The 24,199-nt window shown below is 39.7% G+C and overlaps 1 protein-coding gene across 2 annotated transcripts in view; it reads right to left on the bottom strand.

Moving 5' to 3' along the window:
• Positions 1-24,199, bottom strand: part of LRP5 (LDL receptor related protein 5) — a 121,706-nt gene that overhangs the window by 17,017 nt on the left and 80,490 nt on the right. For both annotated transcript variants that reach the window (XM_082192051.1, XM_082192052.1), the window contains exons 8-15: positions 16,174-16,390; positions 13,493-13,782; positions 12,823-13,049; positions 11,269-11,453; positions 9,827-10,150; positions 8,066-8,268; positions 4,723-4,934; positions 4,044-4,234 (exon numbers count right to left, since the gene is read on the bottom strand). In XM_082192051.1, coding sequence (XP_082048177.1) covers positions 4,044-4,234; positions 4,723-4,934; positions 8,066-8,268; positions 9,827-10,150; positions 11,269-11,453; positions 12,823-13,049; positions 13,493-13,782; positions 16,174-16,390 — 1,849 coding nt within the window. The remainder of the gene's footprint in view (positions 1-4,043; positions 4,235-4,722; positions 4,935-8,065; positions 8,269-9,826; positions 10,151-11,268; positions 11,454-12,822; positions 13,050-13,492; positions 13,783-16,173; positions 16,391-24,199) is intronic.

The following is a 24,199-nucleotide window of genomic DNA, read 5'->3' as shown; positions in this document are numbered from 1 at the left end:
TGATGAAGTTCAAGAACAATCTGGATAAAATGGATGCAGAAACAGACACACGGGCCTACCAAAAGGACTAATGAGGAGAAAATGGCCAACCACTATCATTCAATGCAGAAAAGAGTGCCCCATTATATCCTGTGTCAGAGGGCTTTTGGATCATTTTTGAAAGCAATGTCACTTGGGCAGACTATACATAAAAGAGTAATTATTTTTCTAGTTTTCCAAATATGTTTGAATGTGCATGCACGCACGCACACTTTGTGTGCAGCAAGCAGCCAATTTCATTTCTTACCAATCTGAATGTACATGCCAATGTAAACATGTTTCTTCCCATGTGACCTTAGCTTTTTAAAGCTTCATACTTTTACACACTAACCCCATATATCTGGTGCCACAATTATATGCCAGAATGTACGCCTCAGGGGAAAACTGTAAATCATAGGTAAGAGCTGGTGCTGTAAGTGGGAGTTAATAGACAAATTGGCTACGTTCTTGCTTACCTCAAATGAATATACCCCCCCCCCAGTAGATGTTTGAACTGCGACAATACACCCTGATCCACAGAAATACCAGTATAGGGTCTTTTGTCCCCTGCCAAACAGATGATCAGCAGTATCAGCTATGGAAGTGCTGGGTGCTTTGTGGAAGTATGGCCTCTAAGTCTGCTACACTTCCATGAATTCATATGAGCAACACAGCCTCACGTGGATTTGAGTAATGCAGCTTAAAGTCATTTAAGCAGGTTATTGAATATATATTATGAAATCTATACAGGCATCCTGCATACGTAGCATTATTTATACACAGTCACTTAATTATAATAGGCTCTCAATTCGCTTTATTTAAATTTTGGTCTCCAAAAGGATTGGACTCTGTCCAAGGGAATATAAATGCACCCTATTTAACTGTTTTAAAAACATGCCACTGCAAAAAAAGCAGCATTTGTAATTTATGCACAACTATTAAGAAGAAACAACCTATATTTTTTCTATTATGTCAGAAAAGCCACATTCCAGCCATTTTTGAGTGTGTGCATAATCTTTTCTCCCCAAACATTATTTATGGGTACCTGGTGCCAATATTTCTAATTCGATAACCTCTAATACCTTTGTGAGAACTTAAGGGTGTAAAATCTTTTTTCTACTGACTTTTTTATAATGGTCACAGAATAAAATATTGTAGGTGCAGACTGCAACATGCTAATGAGCAAACAATTCTGCTAATTTACTGAATAAAATTGCTAGAGTTCAGCCATGCATGCAAACGCAACATTTCTTCTTACTGCAGCTGGTATTAAATTGATTCAGAAGACTACACTGTACAAAGACTCTTGTTTTACTCTCCCAGCCCCCTGCAAAGGAGTACTTTGTAGCATACCAATTATACTAAATAAAGGAAAACATCTGAGGGGTAAGATTTTTTTTTTAAAAAAAACACACACATTACTAGTAAATAAATAACAATTACCCAAAAACAAAAGTAACACACACAGTGCTACCAATAAAAACAAAAACGCACAAGTTCTTCAAGAACAATTTGCCAAAGTTTATCATATGAGGTTGATGGCTGTAAACGATACTTATTCTTATTGACATATACAATAAATGCATAACAAATCTCAATAAAAATATTATCTTCATGTTATCCATTTAAAGGCTATATTTGTTTGGCAAGTTTCTCTGTAAGAATGATGGACCAACAAGCCCCACAAGCAAGTCCTTGTAGTTTCTCAGGCACTTCCAAGCATCACTTCTCTGAAAATCTAGTACTTCTAGGAGTTGGATACAGACATTCAAACCCAAAGGCTGGGATCCAAAGAGTTTCCTGACGTATACCCAGTGACTAGTTTTCTTAAAAGAAAGAAAGAACAGCAGACCAGACCTATCCCATGCCAGATCACAATCTTCTTTTTTTTGAAAATTCCAACAGTTTCAAAAGCAGTTTGCCATGTGGCAAGGGGGTCCGCTATTCAGTGAGCTTGTGCCCATATTCCTTACATATATTTCATACATAATACGGATCACTTGGCATTGGCTGCGTGATCAGCAAGGATCTTTATGGCTTTGTGGCCAAGGCCAGAATTTAATATGCCAGCTGAAGAGACTGAATCATGGTGCAATGGGGTGGGTTGGAGTGGAACCTGCCAGATTATGAGCAGAACTTGACATAATCTAGCAGTGACTGTACTTTTAAATTCCAATACATGGCTTTTACTGGTCAGAGAAGTAGATCCTGGGTGTCTGACAGCCCTCCCCACATGGAAAGAGAGCAGCAGCTAACCATACTAGCAAAAAGCAAGATGAATTGGGACAGTAGACGCTTACGGGGTGCTTTGAATTCTGGCTGTTAAATTTGGCTATATTTGAACAAGCAATCAGTTCTTTTCCCCAGTAAGCCAAAACAAATTATATTACAAGTATTTAATGTACACAGTAATTAACTACTCAGATTTATAACAGTTAATAAATTCAACCTGATTGAAAGAAAAAAAGGAGTGTCTGTGTGTAGCTCTCTCCCTCCACACACACACACACACTGTACATTGAGATATTTCACAGACTTTGAGCTATTTTATTACCGATAGACTTATTTGTAAAACATCATTATAGCTATTACATCCGGCCTAAAGCTACCTCTGGGTTCTGAGAAGCAGAATGTTTTTCAAGGGAGGGGATACAGAGACATGTCTGTAGATAAAACTGGATGAACTGTCAACTTTGCCTAAAGGTTAAATAATAGTAGATTTAGCTGCTGTTCTTTGAATTTCACTATAGTAGGATTAAATATATTTTATTTTTTCAGAGGTTCATCCATCTACACTGGCATAGAGAAGATGCTCTTCAGAGCAGTTTACTAATATATATTGGATTACCTCAGGAACCAGTTAACTTACACAAGAACATGAAGGAAAAGTTTCCCATCCACTCCTCCTGTTAGTAGTCCCCTTATTCCCACTCCCCCAACTGCTCAGGGGGCTTTTGAGAGGGCACAGCTGGCTCTAGAGGGCAAGGAGAAACAGGGAACTTTCCTTCTGTGAACTTAAGTCAACAACTTAGGATCCAATATATTATGAAAATTTAAGGTAACTTGCCAGGTGCATATTTGCCCTTGGCAACCAATCTAAAATATTTTATTCTGTGCTGACAATATGGAACATGTCCTTTGCACCAAGTGTGTTTATTTATGCACAAATAGGAGAGAAGCACTATGGGTTGCATTAAAAGTTATCATGTCCAAATCAAACAATCATTTATGTGACTCATACTGCCTATTTAATAAACATTGCATTCTCTTTTATCCAGATACCCTTTCTTCTTTTCATTAAAGTAACAGGGCGGAGGAAGGATTTTATACCAGAAGTATCATTGTAAGTGAGGCATATGTTGCTTGATCAAGCCTAATACTTCAGTCTCTGAAAAATGAAATTCTGCAGATGAACACATAAGGCGGAATAGGAACGTCAAGCTGCCAAAAATGGTCACAGTTAACATCCAAGCAATATCAAGTTTATGGCTGAATCTTTGCCAATATCTGTATCAGTTAAAAGTGCCACATATTTCTTTCCTAATCTCTGTCCAATACAACATTCACTTCATCTTTGTATTATACTATATATATGAAGCTTTCGTTTTGTAAGCAGACGTGTCCCAACTGTTACTGGAAACTCTCTTGCCCGCATTTATTTAAAGTCTGATTTAGGTTTTTTTATCATGGAAATTTATTTTGAAATAAAAGTGCAAGTGACAGAAAGGACAACTGCTTTATGATGATATTCCACCCCAGCAAACAATGACAAACAAGGGGGAAGAATGAGGGTGGGAAAATTAGAGTTCATACCTATTAACAGAAAGCTTCCATTACAGGAATTGGTATTACCATCTCAGAATTACGTTACGATAAATCAGTACCCTAGACAAAAAACCCTATTTATGATTTCTGCAGCTCACTAGAAAGGTTACAAGAGGAAGGGAAATAAAAAAACCCCGCAACGAAAAGGAAGACATCTAAATTCTTTAAACTATACATAATTTAAACGGAACAAAACACACCTGATAAATCACAGCTTTCAATTCGTTTGAGATCTGCATCTACCCAAAAAAGCTTCCCCAGTTTGTTGTCAACCACCAAGGCAACAGGCCGGAGCAAGCCAGTAGTGAAGAGCACCTCTCGTTCTGTTCCATCCAAGGCTGCACGCTCAATCTTCGGGGCTCGTTCTTGCATATTGGTGAAATACATATATCTGACAACAAGTAGGAAAACAGCCATAGAGAGTTAGCACAGTTTCTTAATTGGAAGATACAGTATATCATGGTATTCTTGCTATGGACTCTGACATGAAAATTTAAGAAGTCTACATCTGAAATAGGACGTTACTGCTCAACTTCCAAGACTGATTGGTCGGTAACTTTGGGGGAGAAGAACAGAAAGAGGAAATCCCATTAACATTAATTTGTTTGCAAATTAAAACAAGCATGAAGCTAAATTAGAATGTTTCTGAGATTCCCACACACAACGTTTCAAGGGCTAAGGTTTAATACCCCACAGCAAATGGTCTGAAGGCTTCTACATTTTCATCCTTGCCAGTATGGCCTGTTGACGCAGCCCTATGCAAGCTATTTCCCCAAGTAAAAAAAAAAGACAGGATACATTTCAGAATGTATGAAACGTAAGAAAATGCCATATCATCTGGACAATCTATTAATTCTTACACAACAAAAGGATTCTCACCCTCGCTCAGCATTTACTACTATGGCCCTTGGCTTGTCATGGTCTCCCCGTAGCACAACTCCAATCTGCTCCCCACTAAGTCTGTAGACGTTGACCGTATTTGTGGCTTCACAGGTCCAGTACAAAGTATGGCTGAAAATATCAATACTCAGGTCATGTGGCTGCTTTTCTGGATTTTGGCTTTGGTTGGGAGTACTCATGACTGTGAAAGGCTGCAAGAAGATGACGAGGACATAAAATAGGAATAAAATGGGGAGAAAGAAAGATATAAACATAACAAAGTTAAGGAATGCATATTGTAAGGACAGTCTAATGAAAAGGGCACTCACACAATAAAGGAAATCTAAGTTGCTTAAGGAAAAATAATAGCTCTTTCCCCCCTTCACTCATACATTATAGTAGGCAGCCTCTTATAGATGAGGTATTTCCAGCTATGAGAGAAATGAGTGGATATCTCTTTTGAAGAGAGTACCCGCCACCCGCTATTCAAAGTAAAATCCTCTTATCAAAATCCTCTAAAAAATCTGATGCCTAATCAATTAACCATAGCAAACTTTCATGAACAACAGAAGCAGGTAATGGATGAGGCAGCAATACAGAAATATACAATTTGTATATTAGGACTAAATTGCAATCTGTTCCTTAATGATAAACAATGTGATTTGCTTAACTTATGTTGTCCAAGCATGGCTCAAATATTACCCAAACAGTTTTGGTGTAAGCAAACAATCTTGCAATTATATAATAAAATAAAATAAAACCACAACCATGGAAGTTTAATATCCAATTATAAACATTAAGGTTCATAAAATGCTAATTAACAGAATTAATTGGAGTATGAAGTAGCAAAAATAGCCAAACAATTAAAAGTACAATTATTTAACACCCATATGTCCCTAGGAGGTACTTCTTCAAACACTGAAACTCTTGCCTATGCTGTACAACAATCTGTGTCATAATAAGCAGCTTCCAATGTAATTTGCACCTAGGAAGGGCCACTAATAGGAAGCCATTCAGCAATTAACGCCTGGCAGGCATCCCTCAAAGAGCACATCTGACACTATAAGGCCCCTCCTTACTACAAACAATAATTCATTATCTGGAAAGAAAATGCTATGGAAAATTCATCACATCAGCCTACATGGTACTTTTTTTTTTCTTTTTTAAACTCAGCCTGCTTATAGGAATTCTTTGCAACATCTTCTGGGGTCTTTGAGTAAAACACACTGGAAATACAGGTCATCAACCACTTGAAAGGAGGGAGCATGGGACAACATTACTCTGCCCAGCTGTGCAGGGTGTAAGGTGTGCCATACTGAGGGGGTTATAAAAAATACAGTTATAACACTGAGACCACAACATAGAAATGTATGTTCTCCTCCTGCTTCCCTAGAAAAAAACTCCCCCTGTCTACCTTAACCATGCTTATTGCATTATATTAGCACCAATATTAAATTATAGTTAAGGCTAATGAGGGTCCTGCCTTTCAAAAGATTTGAAGCCTCACAGAAGCTCCTAAGCAGTGTGGAGCTGCTGCACAATACAAGGAAGACTGGGGCAGAAAGAGAGACAGAAGCCTCATAGTTTTCTTGTGCATCCTAAGGTCTGAGGCAACAGATTCTGTACCAACAGATTATGTACCATCTTCATTCCTTCCACTTGTTAAGTCTATTTAGAAATAGTGTGGAAGGGTTTGTTTGTTTGTTTGTTTAAAAAACTACAAAATCTTTCCCCCACCCCACTTGCTTCACACAGGATTTCAATTTAGTTGTTGGTGGTACAAACCCTTGTTTGTGAGACAGTAGCTAACACAGAAGAGAGGCACAGGCAGACAGTCTAAAGATGTTTGGAGAACAAGGACGAACAAGCATTGATTGTCCTTCAACTTTCCCCCTGTATCCTTTGTGCAGAAGAAGTGGAGAAGCTTTTATTCATAGTTTGCATTTCAACAAATACAGAAAACTGTCCTGGTTATACAAACCATGGTTTCCTGTATTTAGACAAAATGGAAAACTGAAACTTATTGCAAACTTCTCATCTCCTGTAACATGTAAAGCAAGAGGTGGGTGGTTGAAAGGGGAATGGGGCTCATGTCTGTACTCAAAATAATAACCCATGATTTGTCAGCAAGTCTGAATCAAGCCCAAGATTGACATTTATGAATGATAAAAGTTCTAAATGATATACATATAACTCAAAACGTAATATTGTGTGCTTGTCAGTTTGGAATTGAAACAGAGCCACCAAAAACATATGGCAGCTATTTCAACATGCTTGAGGGATTCTCAAGGGGAGTAAATGACATTTTTAAAAAGGCCTTACAGCAGTGATGGCCAGATTTGGCCCTCCAGCTGTTTTGGGACTATAATTCCCATCATCCCTGACCATTGGTCCTGTTAGCAAGGGGTGATGGGAGTTGTAGTCCCAAAACAGCTGGAGGGCCAAGTTTGGCCATCACTGCCTTACAGGGTCCTCTAGACTTCCAGACATTTGGTGGCAGTTAAGCAGAAGAGAGGGAGAAAGGGTCTAAAGAACTAGAAGATCAGACAGGCTGTGTGAGTCTATCAATGAAGTCTAAAGCGGACAGCAAGTGAGACACAGGCCTGGTTTGCATGTCATGCTAAGCCAAACTATGGCTTAGCAGGACCGCGAAAGCATGTGGACTTCTGGAGAGAAGCTCACAGCTGCTTTGCTCTTCTGTGGTCCCTTGTGCTGCAGCACCCAAGCTAAGCCATCCGAACCTGGGCTCGCACTTAAGCTCTCCCCAGTCTAACCACAAGCTGTAACCGAGGCTTGTTTTTGGCTAAGCGTGATGTGTAAAGCAGACCACAGAATGTCAGGGTGTCAGCTGAAGAACAACCACCGCCACCACAAGTAAAATGGAGAACAGGGGGAGGGCGGGAACTGGCCTGCTCAAGCTCCTGACATCATAAACTAAGCATCGGGGGAGGGGTACTCGGACTGGGTGGTTCTTCCCACTTCTTAGAATTATTAACGGAATGTATTGGAAAGAAAAGACAGCTTTCCTCCTCACTTTTCAATAATTATGTGTTGCCTCACTATGAAACGCTCTGATTTGGGGCTGGCAGCTCTCTACTGCAGCAGGAGAAGGAATGCTGGGAGGGCATTGAACGCAATGAAGGCTCTCTACTCCAAGGCCTCAGAAACACCACAGATTCCTTTCCCAGAATGCTTTGAGCCCCAAACAGGAGCCCTATTCTTAGAAGGTGGAGATTCTCTAGAACATCATATTACAAGTCTCACCTGCGATACATTTTTACGAAAACATACACCAACAGATAGACATATACCGTTGTTGTTGTTATTATTATTTTAAACTTACCTGAGTGCCATCATCTTTGGCTCTTTTAATAATATTCTGGCGTCCGTCTACCCAATAGATAAATTTATCCAATGGATCATAATCAATAGCCTTGACATTTCTTAGACCATGGATAGGAAGGATGATGTCTGGGCTCTGCTGGTCATCTGGTATCATTCGACTTATTGCAGTCTTCTGACTAAACAGTAAGAAGCTGCTAGGTGCTAAAAGAACAAAGAGAACAGTTAAGATCACCATCTATAAATACAAGGATCGTGGCAAAAACAGGAAGGCTCAAGAACTGCATTTGTGAAAATATCAAAAAATAGAAAGAAGCAATGTTCCAGCTTGCAAGTTTTACTATTGTTTTTGCACAGTTAACAGTTTAAGACTGTTAAAGAGTAATTTAGAATCATATTTTCAACTGGAACATAACTATCAATCAGTATAGCAGAAGAGCAAATGATTCAACAATACGATTATTTTAGAAACTTAACTATTATGCCACTGCTCACAGAGAGAAAAGAAATCCCAAAACTTTTTATTTCACACTATAGTGCATTTCCTCCAAAAGGTAAAGCTGAAGTTATTGCAGATCTCAAAGTTATGTTTTTGGAAACCTCTGAAATGCACAACAGCTGCGATTAAGTCATAAGACTTTACAGTCTGTTTCAGGGAACTATGTTACAATATAATTGGTTTCAGTGTCTTAAATAGATCAGCTCCAAACCCCAGAGAACCAACCAGCCTACTCTCTATCACAAACAAAACAAAACAAAATAAATGCATAGTCCTTCAAGTGGATATGACTCTAAAAAGTTTGAAACAACCATTCACAATCTTTTTGAATTTGGGGATGGGGGGGGGGGGAGGACTGCTAGGCCATCCTAACCAAGCATACATTGGGGGAGTATGCATACAGACCCTCACAAACAGCCATAATCATCCAGTTGGTTGCTGCATGCAAGTACTTATGGGTTGGAGTAAAAGCAAATTAAAGCTACCAATTTCTTTTGTGCTGCTCCACCCACCCATCATTCAACTTGGGAAGGAGCAACATCATGAGACTGCTGGGACTAGTGCTAATTCAAGGGGAAGAATTAGCACTTCATGATTGATGGAGGATGAAGAACCACCCCTGATCAGGCATGCAGGCTCTGTGGTGCTGGAAGGAAGTTAATGAGTCTGCCCAGCCTGCCCTACAGCAGGAAATAAGTGGTTTCTTCCTCTAGCTAGCTTTTCCTTTCCAAATTCTTTCTTAGGATCTTCTACCTCACTCCAACTTTCTTGCTTTGTCCTGCATGCACTTGAGCCAAGACTCTGTTTTAGTGGGGTGGGCTAGAACGGAGAAAGGGAGAGAGAGTACAACCTCCAAGGGTGGGATGTTCTTCAGATGCTTCTGGCAGCATCAGTTGCGGATCCCTCCCAAAGTTCCAACTCTTTCTCTCCCACGTGCATTTACATGATGTATTTCGATAGAATATGCATGTGTGTTATATAGTAAGCCTGCAACTTATGCGCATTTAACTTGCGCACATTCAGCATTACATGTGTTGCAAAAAAAGTGTTTTTTTAATTAAAAGGGGATGGGGTTCTGAGGAAAAATTACTTTGCCAATCCCAACAGTAGTACAGAAACACTTAAATAGACACACACACACACACACACACACACACGAACACAGCCAACATGTACAATGAAGGCATGCATGTGAACCAAGGGCTCGCTATGAGAAAATAGTTGCAAGTATTTATACAACTGCAGAAAAAGGTAAACACATACAACTGCAGTTCCGGCTGTTGGGATCCAACGTGTAGTGAGATGCACAGCCACAAGTATAGCCATTGGGTACAGCCAGGCACAGCTGCCCACAGTGTCCATTGTTTTGTACACAGTCGTTGAAGCCATCTTGCCGCGATGAGTGGAAAACCAATATATCCATCACAAAATCCAGACGTCCCTGAATTAGTGTCCGGTTTCTCCCATTTGTCTTGTCCGCTCTTTCTATGCTGTGAAGGTTCCAATCTGTCCAGTAGATGAAGTCACTGTACTGAGTTAGGCCAAAGGGATGAGGTAGATCATCAGCTATTATTTCCCTCTCTTGTCCTGAGGAAACATGAACATATGTTGTTAATAAATGTTAAAAAAATGAGAATTAGGTAGCCAAATGATAAAAGATTAATTGCGGGAGATAGATTTTAACTTTTTCTTTTTTTGCTTTCAAAACATACCGTGTCTAATTTGGATGCCACAAGGATTTTAAATGATCACCAATGACCTTTTAATTACCATGAAGGCAGGTTGCCCATCACGGCCACTCTACAATTCCCAATCCCCCAGCCCAGGAAAACCTGCACAATATTGCACTTTGGGGGGAAAGGACTGAACTAGGTTTGGAACTCAAAAACAGTATTTATTCTTGAACATTCCCAATGAGTGCTTTGGTCTCGATCTCAGTCTCTCTCTCCCTCTCTCTCTCTCCCTCTCTCTCTCTCTCTCACACACACACATACAAAAACACATAAATAAAACCATTTGGGATCTACTAACTCAGCTTCACTTAATGGAAAAGCCTATTTTCGTGCAAACCCCTCTCCCTGCACCCGATTACAGCCTATATTTTGCTGCAAATGCTATTCTGAGGATGGGCGGTGAATGTATCAAAGGAGCTACTTCTTTGATTGTTTAACATACTCTTGGTTTTTGTATGATTTATATTGTAAGAACTGTTAAGAAGAGCTGCTAAGAACTATAAAATCTGACTGACTGAAGCTACAGTTGCTTCAGATTTTTCTTTCATTTCACAGGCCAATGCTTTCAAATATTTTAGTGGGTTTTTAAAAAATATATCTTAAAATACAAAGAATATTTAAGAATTTTAAATATGCTCATATATACCTCCAAATTAAGTTTTACGCCAAATTATAAATTCATATAAAGCTTACAAGAGCGTTTACAAGGAAGTGAATGATATTGCCATTGCCCAGTTTAGCAAATCAGAATAGTTTTTATACGTAGCATGTTTTCTTCAGTTTGTTGAACTGAGTATCTCATTAAATGTTGATATTAAAACTAACGAAGACACATATAAAAATTAAAGCTGAAGCCTGGAACTCTTGGACTGAATTTGTGTAATTCCTGGTTTAAGAGAATTCTGCCACCTAATTTATATAGAAACTTTTCTGTACATCACATCTGATATTTTCCAAGTAGAGGCATACTACCAAGCATATTTGATGATTCGATCATGCTTGTGTCGAGGTCAGTCCAATAGAGTCTTTGATCTTCATAATCAATAGTGAGATCGTTGGCACGGCCCACTTTATCCACAAGAGTGATGCTGTTTGTACCATCCATGTATGCCCGAACAATCTTTGGTTTGCCACCCCACTCTGTCCAATACATGTACCTGCAATTAAAAATCAGAAACCATAATTAGCTGCTTAAGCCATATCAAGACAATGTACCTAGACCTTTGTTTACTTCCAGACATTTAAAAAGAAAACAACACAATGTATTGTGAGTTTTGTAATAACTGATTTTAGGTGCTTATTAACTAATGATTAACAATATTAACTGAACTATGCTGAACACTTAGACAATACATATTCTGTTTCAATGAGTATTTCAGAAATTTGAAGATTCCTATCAGCTTGAGTATACGAAATAGCATACAGTATAGACACTGGTTATCACAATAATCCCAACGACGTTTTACAGAACCAACATTTGTGTAGGAGCATTCAACCTTTTGATTTCTAGAGAACTCAAGAGTTTGGAAGCAACTGGATGACCCCTTGTGTATTTTACACCCTTAAGTCTAGAGCCATAAAGGACCAGCATTCTTGTGACTATATAAGTAGAAGTCAACCCAACCCAACCAAATTGATTTTCCTTGCGATTCTTTAGATCTTCCTTCATAACTTAAAAGCAAATTTCTCAGAAATTTCTGTTTATTTATGATATGATAACATTTTGTAACCTGCTTTTTACTTCCATGAAGAACTGTTAAAGCAGTCTGCATAAGAAAACCAACACTACATTTAGTATTGGTACTCTTTTCATAAATTATTCTCTCTGGGATTATTCTGGAGCAGGAAGATGGGAGGTTGTGGGAGAAGTCTATGGTTGGCCAGGGGCTGTGTAGCTGTCAAAACCATTTTGTGCATCCTGTTGGAATGGAAAATTCTCCCTTTCATTTTAAATAAGTCTTTAAGCCTAAAGAAAAAAACAGGAACATGAGAACCTAAGAAGAGTCTGATGGAACAGGCCAGTGGCCCATCTACTCCAGCATCCTGTTTTCACAGCCGCCAACCAGATACCCATGAGAAGCCGACAAGCAGAACCTAAACATCACAGCACTCTCCCCAATGATTCCACCAACTGGTTCAGAAGCATACTGCTTCCAACCATCGAGGGAAAGTATAGCCATCATGGGATGAAACTTAAGATATCAGTGAGACACTTAACTGGAAGGCAGGTGGACAACATCTTCACAAGCCAAGAAAAAAAATTAAGGATAATGTTTTTAAGACCATTTCATAATCTTAGGGACATCTTCAACGAGCAATTTCCAACTCCTTGATAATACCAGCTTGTCTGAAAGACTCCAAATAGTCAGACAGGAACCACAACCTAATCGTTGCTATATTATAACAAACTATTTGAATTGACAAGACATGTGTATTAGCTTTGGCCCCTAACCTCAACATGTATAGTATAGCATTGCCTATTACTGTTACTATGCTGGGGGTGGGGGGAGGATAAAGCTTCCTTACCCTTTAGATGGATCAAGAGCTAAAGACCTTGGGTTGTCCAAATCCTTCCACACCAGAACTTGTCGGTACAGCCCATCCAACCGCGCCACTTCAATTCTATTGGTCCCGGTATCTGCCCAATAAAGGTTCTTCCCCATCCAGTCTACAGCCATTCCTTCAGGGTAATCCAAGCCAAACTCAATCACATGCTCAATTGCACTTCCATTCATGAAAGCTCGGCTTATTGTCTACAAAACAATTTTGTTGAAATATTACAAGCATTCAGGAACACAAATTAAATTAAGTAATATCTCACTTACTAAAGTTATTAGTGAAAAGAAAAATATGTATTAAAAAAAAAATTCAAGGCACCAAAGCAAAAAAACAACAACCCCACAACTATTTTAGAGACATTATCGGAACAATATTTATGTTCATATGCATGTTCTTGTAACACAATTTACAAACTATTTACACTTCCTGATTTCCACATATACATCAAACAGATTTATTAAGCTCACGCTAGAGTCCTTAATTTTTTTTTTATTGCTTTTCATTACATTCACCCAAGTGTTATATTTTGTAAGACCTACAGGACAAATTTATTTATTATCAGACTACTGTTGTGGAGGAAGTGTACTGAAACTAGGTGCATACAAAACGATCTGTTATATTCGGATGCCATGAGTACCTTCAAACTAATATCTGTCCAATAGATTCTGTTGTCAGACACATCAAAGTCTAGCGCAGAAGCTTCCTTGACACCAGTAAGAGGAATGGCTACGTCGTTATTGTTTGTTTCAAGAGAAATCCTATGAATAGCTGCTCTGCTGGTGAAAACAAGAAAGGCTTCTGGAATGATGCAGGTTTTCATGTCACTCAGCAGCTCCAGTCCAATGGGACAGGCACATCTGCACTCCTGAGGGGTGAAGAAACACAGGTGGCTGCAGCCTCCATTGTTCTCGGCACATGGATTTGTTCCTGGAAAGGAAAACAGTTCTTTGAAGAAGAAAACTTGGCTAAGATAGAATGTCATGTACCCCATGGCTATAGACATTGGGGAGGGAGGGAAGGGAAGAAGGAGATGGGAGGAAAGCTCAAAAGTTTCTCCTTGTGCAACAGAATGTTCTCCCCATCCTCTACCCCATGTGCCCCCCTAAATCTATTCTTGGGGAGTGTCCCCAAACCCTCTAAAGCAGATATGGGCATGACATGGGGGGCTGCTGCAAATACTTGCACTAGCCCAGTTAGTTGAAAACTGCCTCATGTGCCCAAAATGACCTCAAAACAGACTCTATGTCAACTCAATGGACCTGTCTTCTTAGGAGGAGTCTGTCTGAAGAAAGCTGCTTAAAGGATCGTTCCCCACTTGTTTATTCGTTCCTATTAGAGAGCTAGTTGAAATGTTCACCTCAGTCATGAAACCATGAAATAACTAGGTGGCCTTAGGCAAGCCTCCACTCACAACATTGGAACAGTACTAACCTACATTTACAGGGTTGATGTATGGATTACCAAAGCCATATATGTGTAGCACTTCTGGCTATGAAAATACCCCCCCCATCCATAATAAATGCTTACTATGTTATTCTGAATTGACGTTCCTGTCTACCCTGACATGATGCAAACATTTGACTGTGTACAGAAAGGTCAGTGAAATGCCCCACATCATTCCTAGGATAGCTCAGTTGGAAGAGCATGAGACTCAGGGTTGTGGGCAAAATATTACTGGTCCCCTCCAACTCTACAATTCTATGTTTGACCAATTTCAGCTTCCAATACAGATGGCAAATATGCTCCAGTTTCCATGTTGCCCTCACCACTAAAGGTCTTTTACTACTTTGGCAAAATAGATCCCTCATACACCTTCCCCAGCAGCCCACTGTTATATTTAGTATCAAAATTATTATTATTGCTGAGTTACATACACCAAAACTGATCCACTTTTTGAAGTGCAACAGATTCCAGGTCAACTGGAAAATCCTAAACACCCTGGAGACAAGAGTGTTAAGTTGCATTATCACAAGGCCAGGCTTGGAAACTGTCTTTCCTACAGCCAGCAAATATGACTCCAAAGCAGCAAATATGACTCTGCCAACCTGTCAAAAATGGAGGGCGGGCCAGCTCTGGATCCAGCCCAGTGGCCAAATCCAGTTCCCCACCCCTGACCTGTAAGGAAATGTCAACATAGGAAGCTGGGTAAGTGCTTAGCTTAGGCTTTGTGGAGGGGATAACGAAGTGAATAAAGAAGCTGTAGAGTGACTCCAGTAAGGGGGGAAATGCTAGCTTCACAAGTACAAGAATAGGGTGAAACATGAACTCAGTTAATAAGTAAAGACAGGAGGCAGGCTTTCACATAGGAGCAATATAGATCCTTCTATCTGCAGACATGAAGGGTAACAAATGGTCGCTCTTTTCAGACATCATAATTAAACTGAAAGCCTCTCTAGACATAAAAATAGGTCAAGAGAGCATAATAGAATCTGCTGCTAATGATGTGTGCCTTTTGCCACTAAGCCTAAAATGGGAAGGTATTACAAGTGGGTATGCTTTGTGGCCTATCCAGTGCATCTCTAAAAAGCACACTTGTTTCTCATTTGCAATGATGCACGACAAATTACTCATTTTGCATCATAAATATAAACATGGAAAAGTGTGGGGGGATTTATTGAACTTCCCCAAGATCAGCCCACATAATCTTTTTGGTCATGGACTGGGCAGGAAGCTTCCTTCCCTTCACAATCATCTATGCATAACTTGCTAGTAGAGAGGATGGAAATAAGATTTGAAAAGTGGGGTTGAGCAGGGTTGAAGGGAGCCTATCAATGCTCGAAACTCCTGATATCAGCCACAAAAAAATTATATAGGGAGCAAAAATTAATCAGCAGTTCTCTCTTCCCAGGCCCTCGATCTGCCATGGTCCAATGGTATGATAATGCATGCATTTTCCCCTTTGCCACCAAGAAAATCCCTGGCAGCTTGGAAATAGCACACAAGTGAAAGCTGTTGGGCAGCCAAGGAAACATATTAGGGTGATGAACATACCTGCCACTTGCTTTGCATTATCCAAGTAAAAGCCCCTGCAATGGGCTCAAAACTGATGGGGACCAGAAGCATACTCACTCCCTCACTTCATCCCCAAACTCACTGCAGGGGATGGGTTAGGCATGATTCTCATAAATCTGACAGCTCTTGGGACAAAGAGGAGACTTCCCCAAGATCCCCTTTTCCATCAGACAAGGAACTCACAGGATTCGACCAATGCAAGTTTGTCTTCCTACTTAACACACTAACAAACCGACTATTGCTTTTACTGCAAAAGTTATTATTATGGAACCCAGCACAAATCAACTGTACGTTGTCTTCACTTACCAACAGCTTTAGTGACACTTGCCGCTTTAAGGCCCATCAGGTCTGGCAACTGATCGATGATTATGTCCCTACTTGCCCTTATTTTGTGAACTCTTTCAATGCTCCGCCTCTGCCAGTCTGTCCAATAGATGTAGTCACCCAGCAAAGTAAATCCAAATATATGTGGAAGTTTATCTTCTATGAGAGTTTTCCTCATGGTTCCATCCATGTTTATTACCTGAAAAAGCATGAGAATATATAATCAGTCCAACTACAATAATTGTTTGATCACTCCTTAATAAGAATTGCCTTGTGGGATCAGACCAAGGTCTATCTAGTCCAGCTTTTGTGCTTTTAGTGGCAGTCAGTTGAATTCCTCTTGGATCCATACAAATAGGTCAAGAAGGGAACTGCCTTTCTGTTTTCCCAAAGCTTGTAGTTTTCATTGCAAAAACTTAACTGGTGAGCAAGCAGCAGAACAAACAGGTGTCAGCAGAAGCAAGTGAGAATGGCTGACGGAGGCCTTTAGGTCAAACTCTGTGACTGCATCTGTATAACTGTTGGCAGAGCTTTTAACATATCCCTTGTGAGATAATGGGTAAAACAGCACATTGTCTCTTTGACAGTTTCCCTCTTGCAACGCTGCTGGAGCTCTAGGCAGCTGGGCTGGAGAGGAAGACCTTGTCAGGGAAGGGGTGAGCAAGGAAAGGAGCCTGTTGCCAGGCAGTGACAAGGGACAGAAACATAGAAGTCACAAGGCAGGCTTTTAGCCGCATGAGCAGTTTTGTTTTTGAACTGCTTTTACATTGTGTCTCTGTAGACAGGTGGGTAGTGCTGAAACTCAACTAGGAGGTTTTTTTTAAAAAAAGAGTATCAGATTTTGATATAACAAAAAGCTACCGTATAAGCAGAGATTGACAAGCCAGCTTCAAACCATCATTTATGATCCTCCAGTTAGCGAGCCTAGTGAGTCCGGTTCTGATGAACCACAGTCAAGCTAAACAAACCATGATTTAGTGTCAACCCTAAACCAGGCCTTTTATTTACAGTATTTGTTTTCTTACATTTCCCACATTTCTTCAATCATGCAATCCAAGGTGATATGCATGTGGTTTCCAGGCACTGACCTGCTCGCCTTCAGCAAGGTGGCGGTCTCATGTGCCTTCAGGCCACACTTTGAACCAATCACCTGGAAGTTCTTAAGGTATGCAAAACTCGTCTTGAATTTTGGCATTCTTTGGTTCATGTTTACTGTTGAAGCATTATGCCTTATGTTTCAAAATCAATCACTATGTACATCTATGCCTAAACAAAATCCCTGCATAATAATTGTTTATATCCAGCAATTTACAGCTAGTGATGACAAGTGAGGGGAGGAGTTATAGTTTGTTACTATGTTTTGTATTATTGTGTTTTCATATTGTAAACCGCCCGTCACTGAGTGGGGCAGCCAGAGATATTTCTGTGGCCTCGTCTGTATGTAACACATGGCATTAATGAGCGAGCATGCTGGTGCAGTTAGATAATTAACAGTGCTTGCTCTCTCCCACCCACCCCATCCCCAGCATCCTGCTATGCTACCAGGATCCAAACCATGGTTTGGCTTAGCATTATGTGAAAACCTGGGCTCATGGTTTGTCACCTACAAGCAATAGGTCAAGAACAAACTTTGGTTACAGCTCATGGTTTGTGTGAGGCAAAACACATGCAACAATAAGCCAAACCATGGTTTAGCTTCCAGTAGCATGGCAGCAAGAGCAGAGAGGGAGCAAATTGTTGACACTTTTCTAAATATCCACCAACACATTTACTCTTCTACTTTAAGGCTTTTAAGCCATAGTTTGGCTTAGCATTGTGTGTAAACAAGGCCTTTATCTGCTTCAGATCCTGCCTGGAATAAAACTATTTATATAACTAGCATTTGAAGGTTTTGCTTTTTTCTAACCACATCATCAAATCTCTTTCTTTGACATGTGGGTAAAATCTTATTTTGAATGGTGGTGTTAATTTACGTCCCAAACCTACTGTTTTTACGCTTACTGTGTTCCAGCATATGATCCTAATGTAATCCACATTGCAAAAATTGCCTTGAAATCAAGAAGTTAGTTCAGACTTGAATTACAACTCTTTCTGAAAGTGCAATCTACTGTTTTAAAACACTTTGGATATTTAAGTTGCCCTTAAAATAGAATCTTGCAAACCTTACCAAATTTACTCAAACAAGTTCCATCAATTGCAGTGGCCCAATCATTTGCTGCAAGGTCCCGCTGATTTATAGCAGCCTTCCCCAATCGGGTGCCCTTCAGATACTTTAGACTCCCTTCGTTCTTGCTGGCTAAAGCAACTAAGAGCTGTGCTCTCAAACACCAAATGAGGTGGAGTGTTAGATTTTTCATCCTCCAATTATATCTGTGGATTAAATAATGCAGAACCCCAGCTGTAGACAGCTAGTCTGGAGTATCTTTTGGGGAAGTAAACTTATTGAATCTAAATCTGCAAAACTGTCAGGTTTTCAAACGCCACACAAACCAGGTGCTTATGAAATGCCTCCACAAGTGGGCTGTGAACCTGAACAAGTCCATGCTACTATTAGACCCAGTGGTAACTCTCTCCTTACAACCTCCCTGCTGCACTATCTAGGAAGTATCAGAAGCAGAGTTCTTCTGGACACACTCATACCCTATAGGCACTCTATAATAAAGTTTGATATTTATCTGCAGTTCAGCCAACTGCTCCTGCCAATGCTCAGGCCCCTTGGCCAAAATTAAATTGCATTTGAATGTTCATTTGAAGTTCAAACACAAAGTATGACCCCCCATTGTTCTACCAAGCCTTTCATATATGGATTCTCAGGATGGAGGGGAGGGGGGAGAGAGTAGCATATCTACCCCCACTATTTACACTCCTCTCTTGTGCCCTGTAAATTCCTACTCAATGTGGTCTCCAGCACATATGGAATGCATTGTGAACAGATAATTCACCAGCTGTGATGGCAACTGTGAACCACAACATTGTTATAAAACAAGAAACTTCAATCCCCGTTTCTGTGTAATTATGCTAATAAGCTGCAAACATAACCATAACAAATATCTACTATGCACACTTCCTTTTGCATGAGATAATTAGTTGAAGGGAAACCTTTAACAACACAGAAAGCTTCACTAAAAATTTTGACAAGTGAGGCACACTTAGTCTGCCGCAACTTAAACACACCCTTAAACTAAGCTGCAATTCTTTTAGGACTGGCTTCTCAGATATTCCAAATGAGATCCAACACCGGAGACTTCTCCAAATCAAACCCCAATTTATAATAGAGGTTTTCCCTCTGTCAAACTATTTTAATATCTACAACATGTTCAGTGATGTGTGGCTTAGCTTTTCTCTGCATCACCCAAGGGTCACGCTTGCAAGCATGATGTAGTCTTAGGATTGGCTACACAACAGTTATGTATTATCTTTTTGTCTAGCAAACAGCTTTTTTTTTTTTAAAGGACAACCCATGAAAGATCACAACCTAAAGACAATTATTCCCTCTAAAGGCTCAATGGACTTCCCAGCAAAAATCGAAAGGGGAGAGCTGCTCAATAGAATGGAACAATCCTGGAAAGTTATAATGAAGCCAATGTCCACAGCTTATTCACACGTTTTATTTTACAAACGAATGTGATTCTGACTTCGCACCAAGGCTGAAATACATTCCATTCCTTCATTGCTTAGTCTTGTTCTATTTTATTGTTGGCTGAGATTCCAATTTACACTCAGAAAAGAATATAACTCCAAAGAAAGAATATAATTTAAGTGCATTGTGCACCATGTCTATCCAGACACATGGAGAATTTCTGCCTCTAAAGATGCTACCTTTGCTCTCCTACTTGTTAGCACTGCAGATTAGCTATATGTTCTTGTGACACAATCGGAAACTTGAGTTGTTCGCCTAGACCTGCAATGACCATAAATCCCAGTTCTGTTAAACTACTGCGTTCACAAGTATGGGTCAGCACCAATAAATTATAGTGCAACTCAGGTTAAAAAATAAAAAAAAAGGAAGAGAAGTTTCATATGACTAACAATGATTCATATATGCTGCTTTTTCTCCTTTATAATTTGGTGCAAGTTACCAAATGCATTTAACAACATATCAATTTGCTTATTCAAAGAGCCCCAATGTTCCTCTAAGGAGAAAGTATGAGGAAAAGATGAATGAAAGAAATGGGGTTGGGGAGGGAAGAGAGAGAAACAACATCCACCAACCAGGTATTTCTCTGGGCTGGGTTTGCTGTATATTTCTGAGGTCCAATATAGCAGGCTGCAAATAAATTTTGCAAAAATATAAACAAAATGATTCAATATCTATTCCAATAAAGGACTAATAAATATGCTTGCCTCAGTCTAGCTAGCAACTAAAGACAAATAAACAATAGGCCACATTTTGGATATCTTCTACCTGTTGATTTCAAAAGTCATGTCCTAGCCTACACTATTAATGGGTCACCATTTTCACATGCACCTTTGGGTTTGACGCAGGTCAGCCTTTCTGCTTCTTAGGATTCCTTTTGCTCCCTCCTAGGTCTCATTAGTCTGATCCATGCTAAAGCCATGCAAAACATTTTAATAAAGCCAAATGTGATTAGAAAAAAGAGAGCAGCTGCCCAGTAAAAGGGAAAGATAATGGAAGCTTCTATGCTACAATGAGCTCTTTGACTGAAGTTGTGACACGTTGCATTCAAAATATAGCTTTTCAATACAAACCAAGGGCATGTTGAGACATCACATCACCCCTGTGATTCTACTTCAGGTTAAATCAAGAGTGAGCTTTGGGCTTTTTCGGGGGGGGGGGGTGCAACGTACTCTTGCATCCTTTCCATTTTTAGAAGGCGTGCAGTGTCATGCTTATGAACACTGGGAGAGCAATCCCGACTAAAGTAGGTGTGTGCTTTTTTTTTCAAAAAAGGGGGACAATAGCCTCTATTTTCCCAATTGTGGTAGTTTTGAAAGACATTCCTTACCTAATGCATATATAATTCTTCATGTGCATGTTCAAAGACACTCAAATATTTACACTATTTAAACCATGAAACTAAGAAGTTTTTTGTTTTACCTGAACTGAGTAATAGCCTCAATTCAGACATGGTTCAATTAAACTCTATAATTTCAGATCTTCCATTGCACCAATAATTCATTGTATATCTTTCTTTGCTCCTCAAATAGTTTTTTCGGGTGTCCAACCTATACCAATTTCTTTTACTCGTTCTGGAAGGCAGGGAACCCAGAGTGTAAATTCACCGTGAAATATGGAAGTCTACCAAACACACGTGGCTTTCTGTTTTCATAAACTCCCAAAGCCAAGCATCAGGCAAGACAATGGGTAGCATGGATTAGTAGCTGTTATGTCATGTCCAAGACAACTGAAACTTAACCTTCTCTGGTAGCTGCCTTCCTTCACTGTCTCATCATTAAGGATGATAACGTTCTTTAGAAAGCAAATGTCTGTCCCTAAGTAGTGTTTCCCCTGCATTACAAAACAAGAGCATAGCAAGTTAAAAGCGGATTTTGCACACAAACACTCTCTAAGGCTCCCACTGACAAAACCAAAGCAAGGCACACTGATTGTGTCTGGCTGGAATTTCATGACATAAGGAATGATTAGAGATAGGCTCAATTACGCATCCCATTCTTTCCCCCTACCCCCAGGCAACACAAGCGTCTATTAATACCTAACAAGATTCTGCAAACTGCGCTCCGTTGACTAATTAAAGATCAATGCATGTTACTCTCCCCACCTTGAATTAATACGCATCAGGGACTTTCATTGCCGATAGCTACACATGTACAATTCTGTTTGCCAAAAATTTGGAGAGATATTAAGTAATGGCCTCATTTAAACTCGAGGCCTACAGCTCATAAATATGGAAGCATCCATTTGTGTTTTAACCTATGTAATGAATATCGTAAGATCACACCTGTAGATATACACATATGTTTGTGTATCCATTCAAGAGAAGATTTAATTTAGTTTTTTTTTAAATGAGCTTGGCTCTAATGGTGCGCTTTCCAAGAAAGAAAATATACATCTGCTTACACAAGGGGGCAAGTCACCAGTTCAAATATTGTTTTGGAGGATCCCTTGGGCCTTAGGAACAACTTATGGGAAGTGCAGTAAGCTACAGCAGGAATGTCTTCCGCACTTGCCAGTTGTAAAATTTAACCCATTGCTTTAAAGGTATTTCCAAAGCAATACAATGATCCATTATAATGGAAAAGAAAATTAAATGCTCATGCAGCTTAATCATTCAAGCCTTAGTCCTCCCTCAATCTCATTCCAACTCATCTACCCAAGCAAGCCAGTTATCCTCTATCTATTCTGTAGTTAGGAAAGCATACCTCAAGGACTGAACCAACCCAGGCCCTGCGATGATCATCTGAGGCGCTTCTTTGTGTGCCCCCTCCAAGAGAAATCCAGAGGGTGGCAACACAAGAACGAGCCTTTTCTCTGGTGGCTCCCTGCTAGTGGAATGCTCTCCCCAGGGAGGCTCGCCTGGCATCTTTCTTACATATCTTTACATGCCAGGCAAAAACAATCCTCTTCTCCCAGGCCTTTGGTTAATTAGACAAGCTATGGCCTTTAAACTGTGGGGGGTAATTGTTTTTGTTTGTTATAGAATGAAATAATAATAATAATAATAATAATAATAATAATAATAATAATAATGCAGATGATTCTGTGTCCAAGACTTATTTGGAACTAGTTAATCAGACAAAGGTACACACATTAGAAAGAACTTTAAAATAGTACAAATAAAGCCCTCTGTTGTGAATCATAACTATGATGGGAAACATTCAGATAATTATAGGAAGCTACTTTATACCGTGTCAGACCATTCACCTGCCTGGCTCAGCATCATCAACCCTCCAGGGTTTCAGGCAGAAATCTCTCCCAGCATCACCAGGAGATAACAGGGATCGAACGTGGACCTTCCACATGCTCATCAGGGGCTCTAGCTCTGAGCTATAGAGAGAAATTATATGGAACTGACTGGCCAAATATACTACTGCTGCTGCTACTAAGAGATGCTGCTGCTGCCACCGCCATACGAATTGGATCAAGTTAATCCTCAATAAAAGAAACGTCCCTGAATTCAAATTCCAGTTATTATTTGAATTCTATACAAGTGTTCTGCGTGCTGAAAACACTCCTCTTTCATTTTGATACCTGATAGGTATTTCAGGACCCATCCTATTAGTGTGGCTGTAATTTGTTTTAAACGTGTTTTAATATTGTATTTTTTAATTGCCATAATGCGCTGTGGAACCTTATAGTGAAGGGTGAGTAAGAAATCGTAGTGGTAGTGTTACTACTCTTGGCCATACCTACCCAACCCATTTCCAATCAGTTTCCACGTGCAGCTGCTTTTTACAATGGGGCCTGTAACCTGCAAGGTTAATAGCTGGGAGAAGTCAAGCAACAGCAGAAAAGGCGGTTGTTGCTGCTGGATGGTTTAAAAAACAACAATGTATGAGTATTCCCTAAAACAGGCATCCCCAAACTTGGCCTCCCAGATGTTTTGGGACTACAATTCCCACCATCCCTGACCACTGGTTCTGTTAGTTAGGGATGATGGGAGTTGTAGTCCCAAAACATCTGGAGGGCCGAGTTTGGGGATGCCTGCCATAAAACAACAAAGCAGGATTGTAGGAGGTGGGGTCAATTAGATTTCTCAAAGAAAACCCTAAAACAGATTCTAAAAATTAATGTTTATTATGATAGTAGAAACATATGTACTTGTGTTTTGTATCAACTGGAAGTCTCCATACAATTGCAATGTTTGTTTTATATATAAAAAGTAGAAATCGGTGTGGATTGTACTGTTCACCTATGAGTTACATCAAAACACTCAATACAGGAATAACAAATGTGGATACAAATGCCTAAGTGATCTATGGGGGATTAAGTTAATAAATTAGGCAATGGTTTCATTGAGTATGGGAATGAAGTAACTATTGAGAAATACCCCCGAAGAGAATTTCTCTAAGTATGTGTTTTTAGGCT

The sequence above is a fragment of the Podarcis vaucheri genome (assembly GCF_965113315.1).
Source record: "Podarcis vaucheri genome assembly, chromosome: 1".
Lineage (NCBI taxonomy): Eukaryota > Metazoa > Chordata > Lepidosauria > Squamata > Lacertidae > Podarcis > Podarcis vaucheri.
Note: the sequence above shows the minus strand (reverse complement) of the source record. Positions and strands in the feature narration are given on the sequence as shown.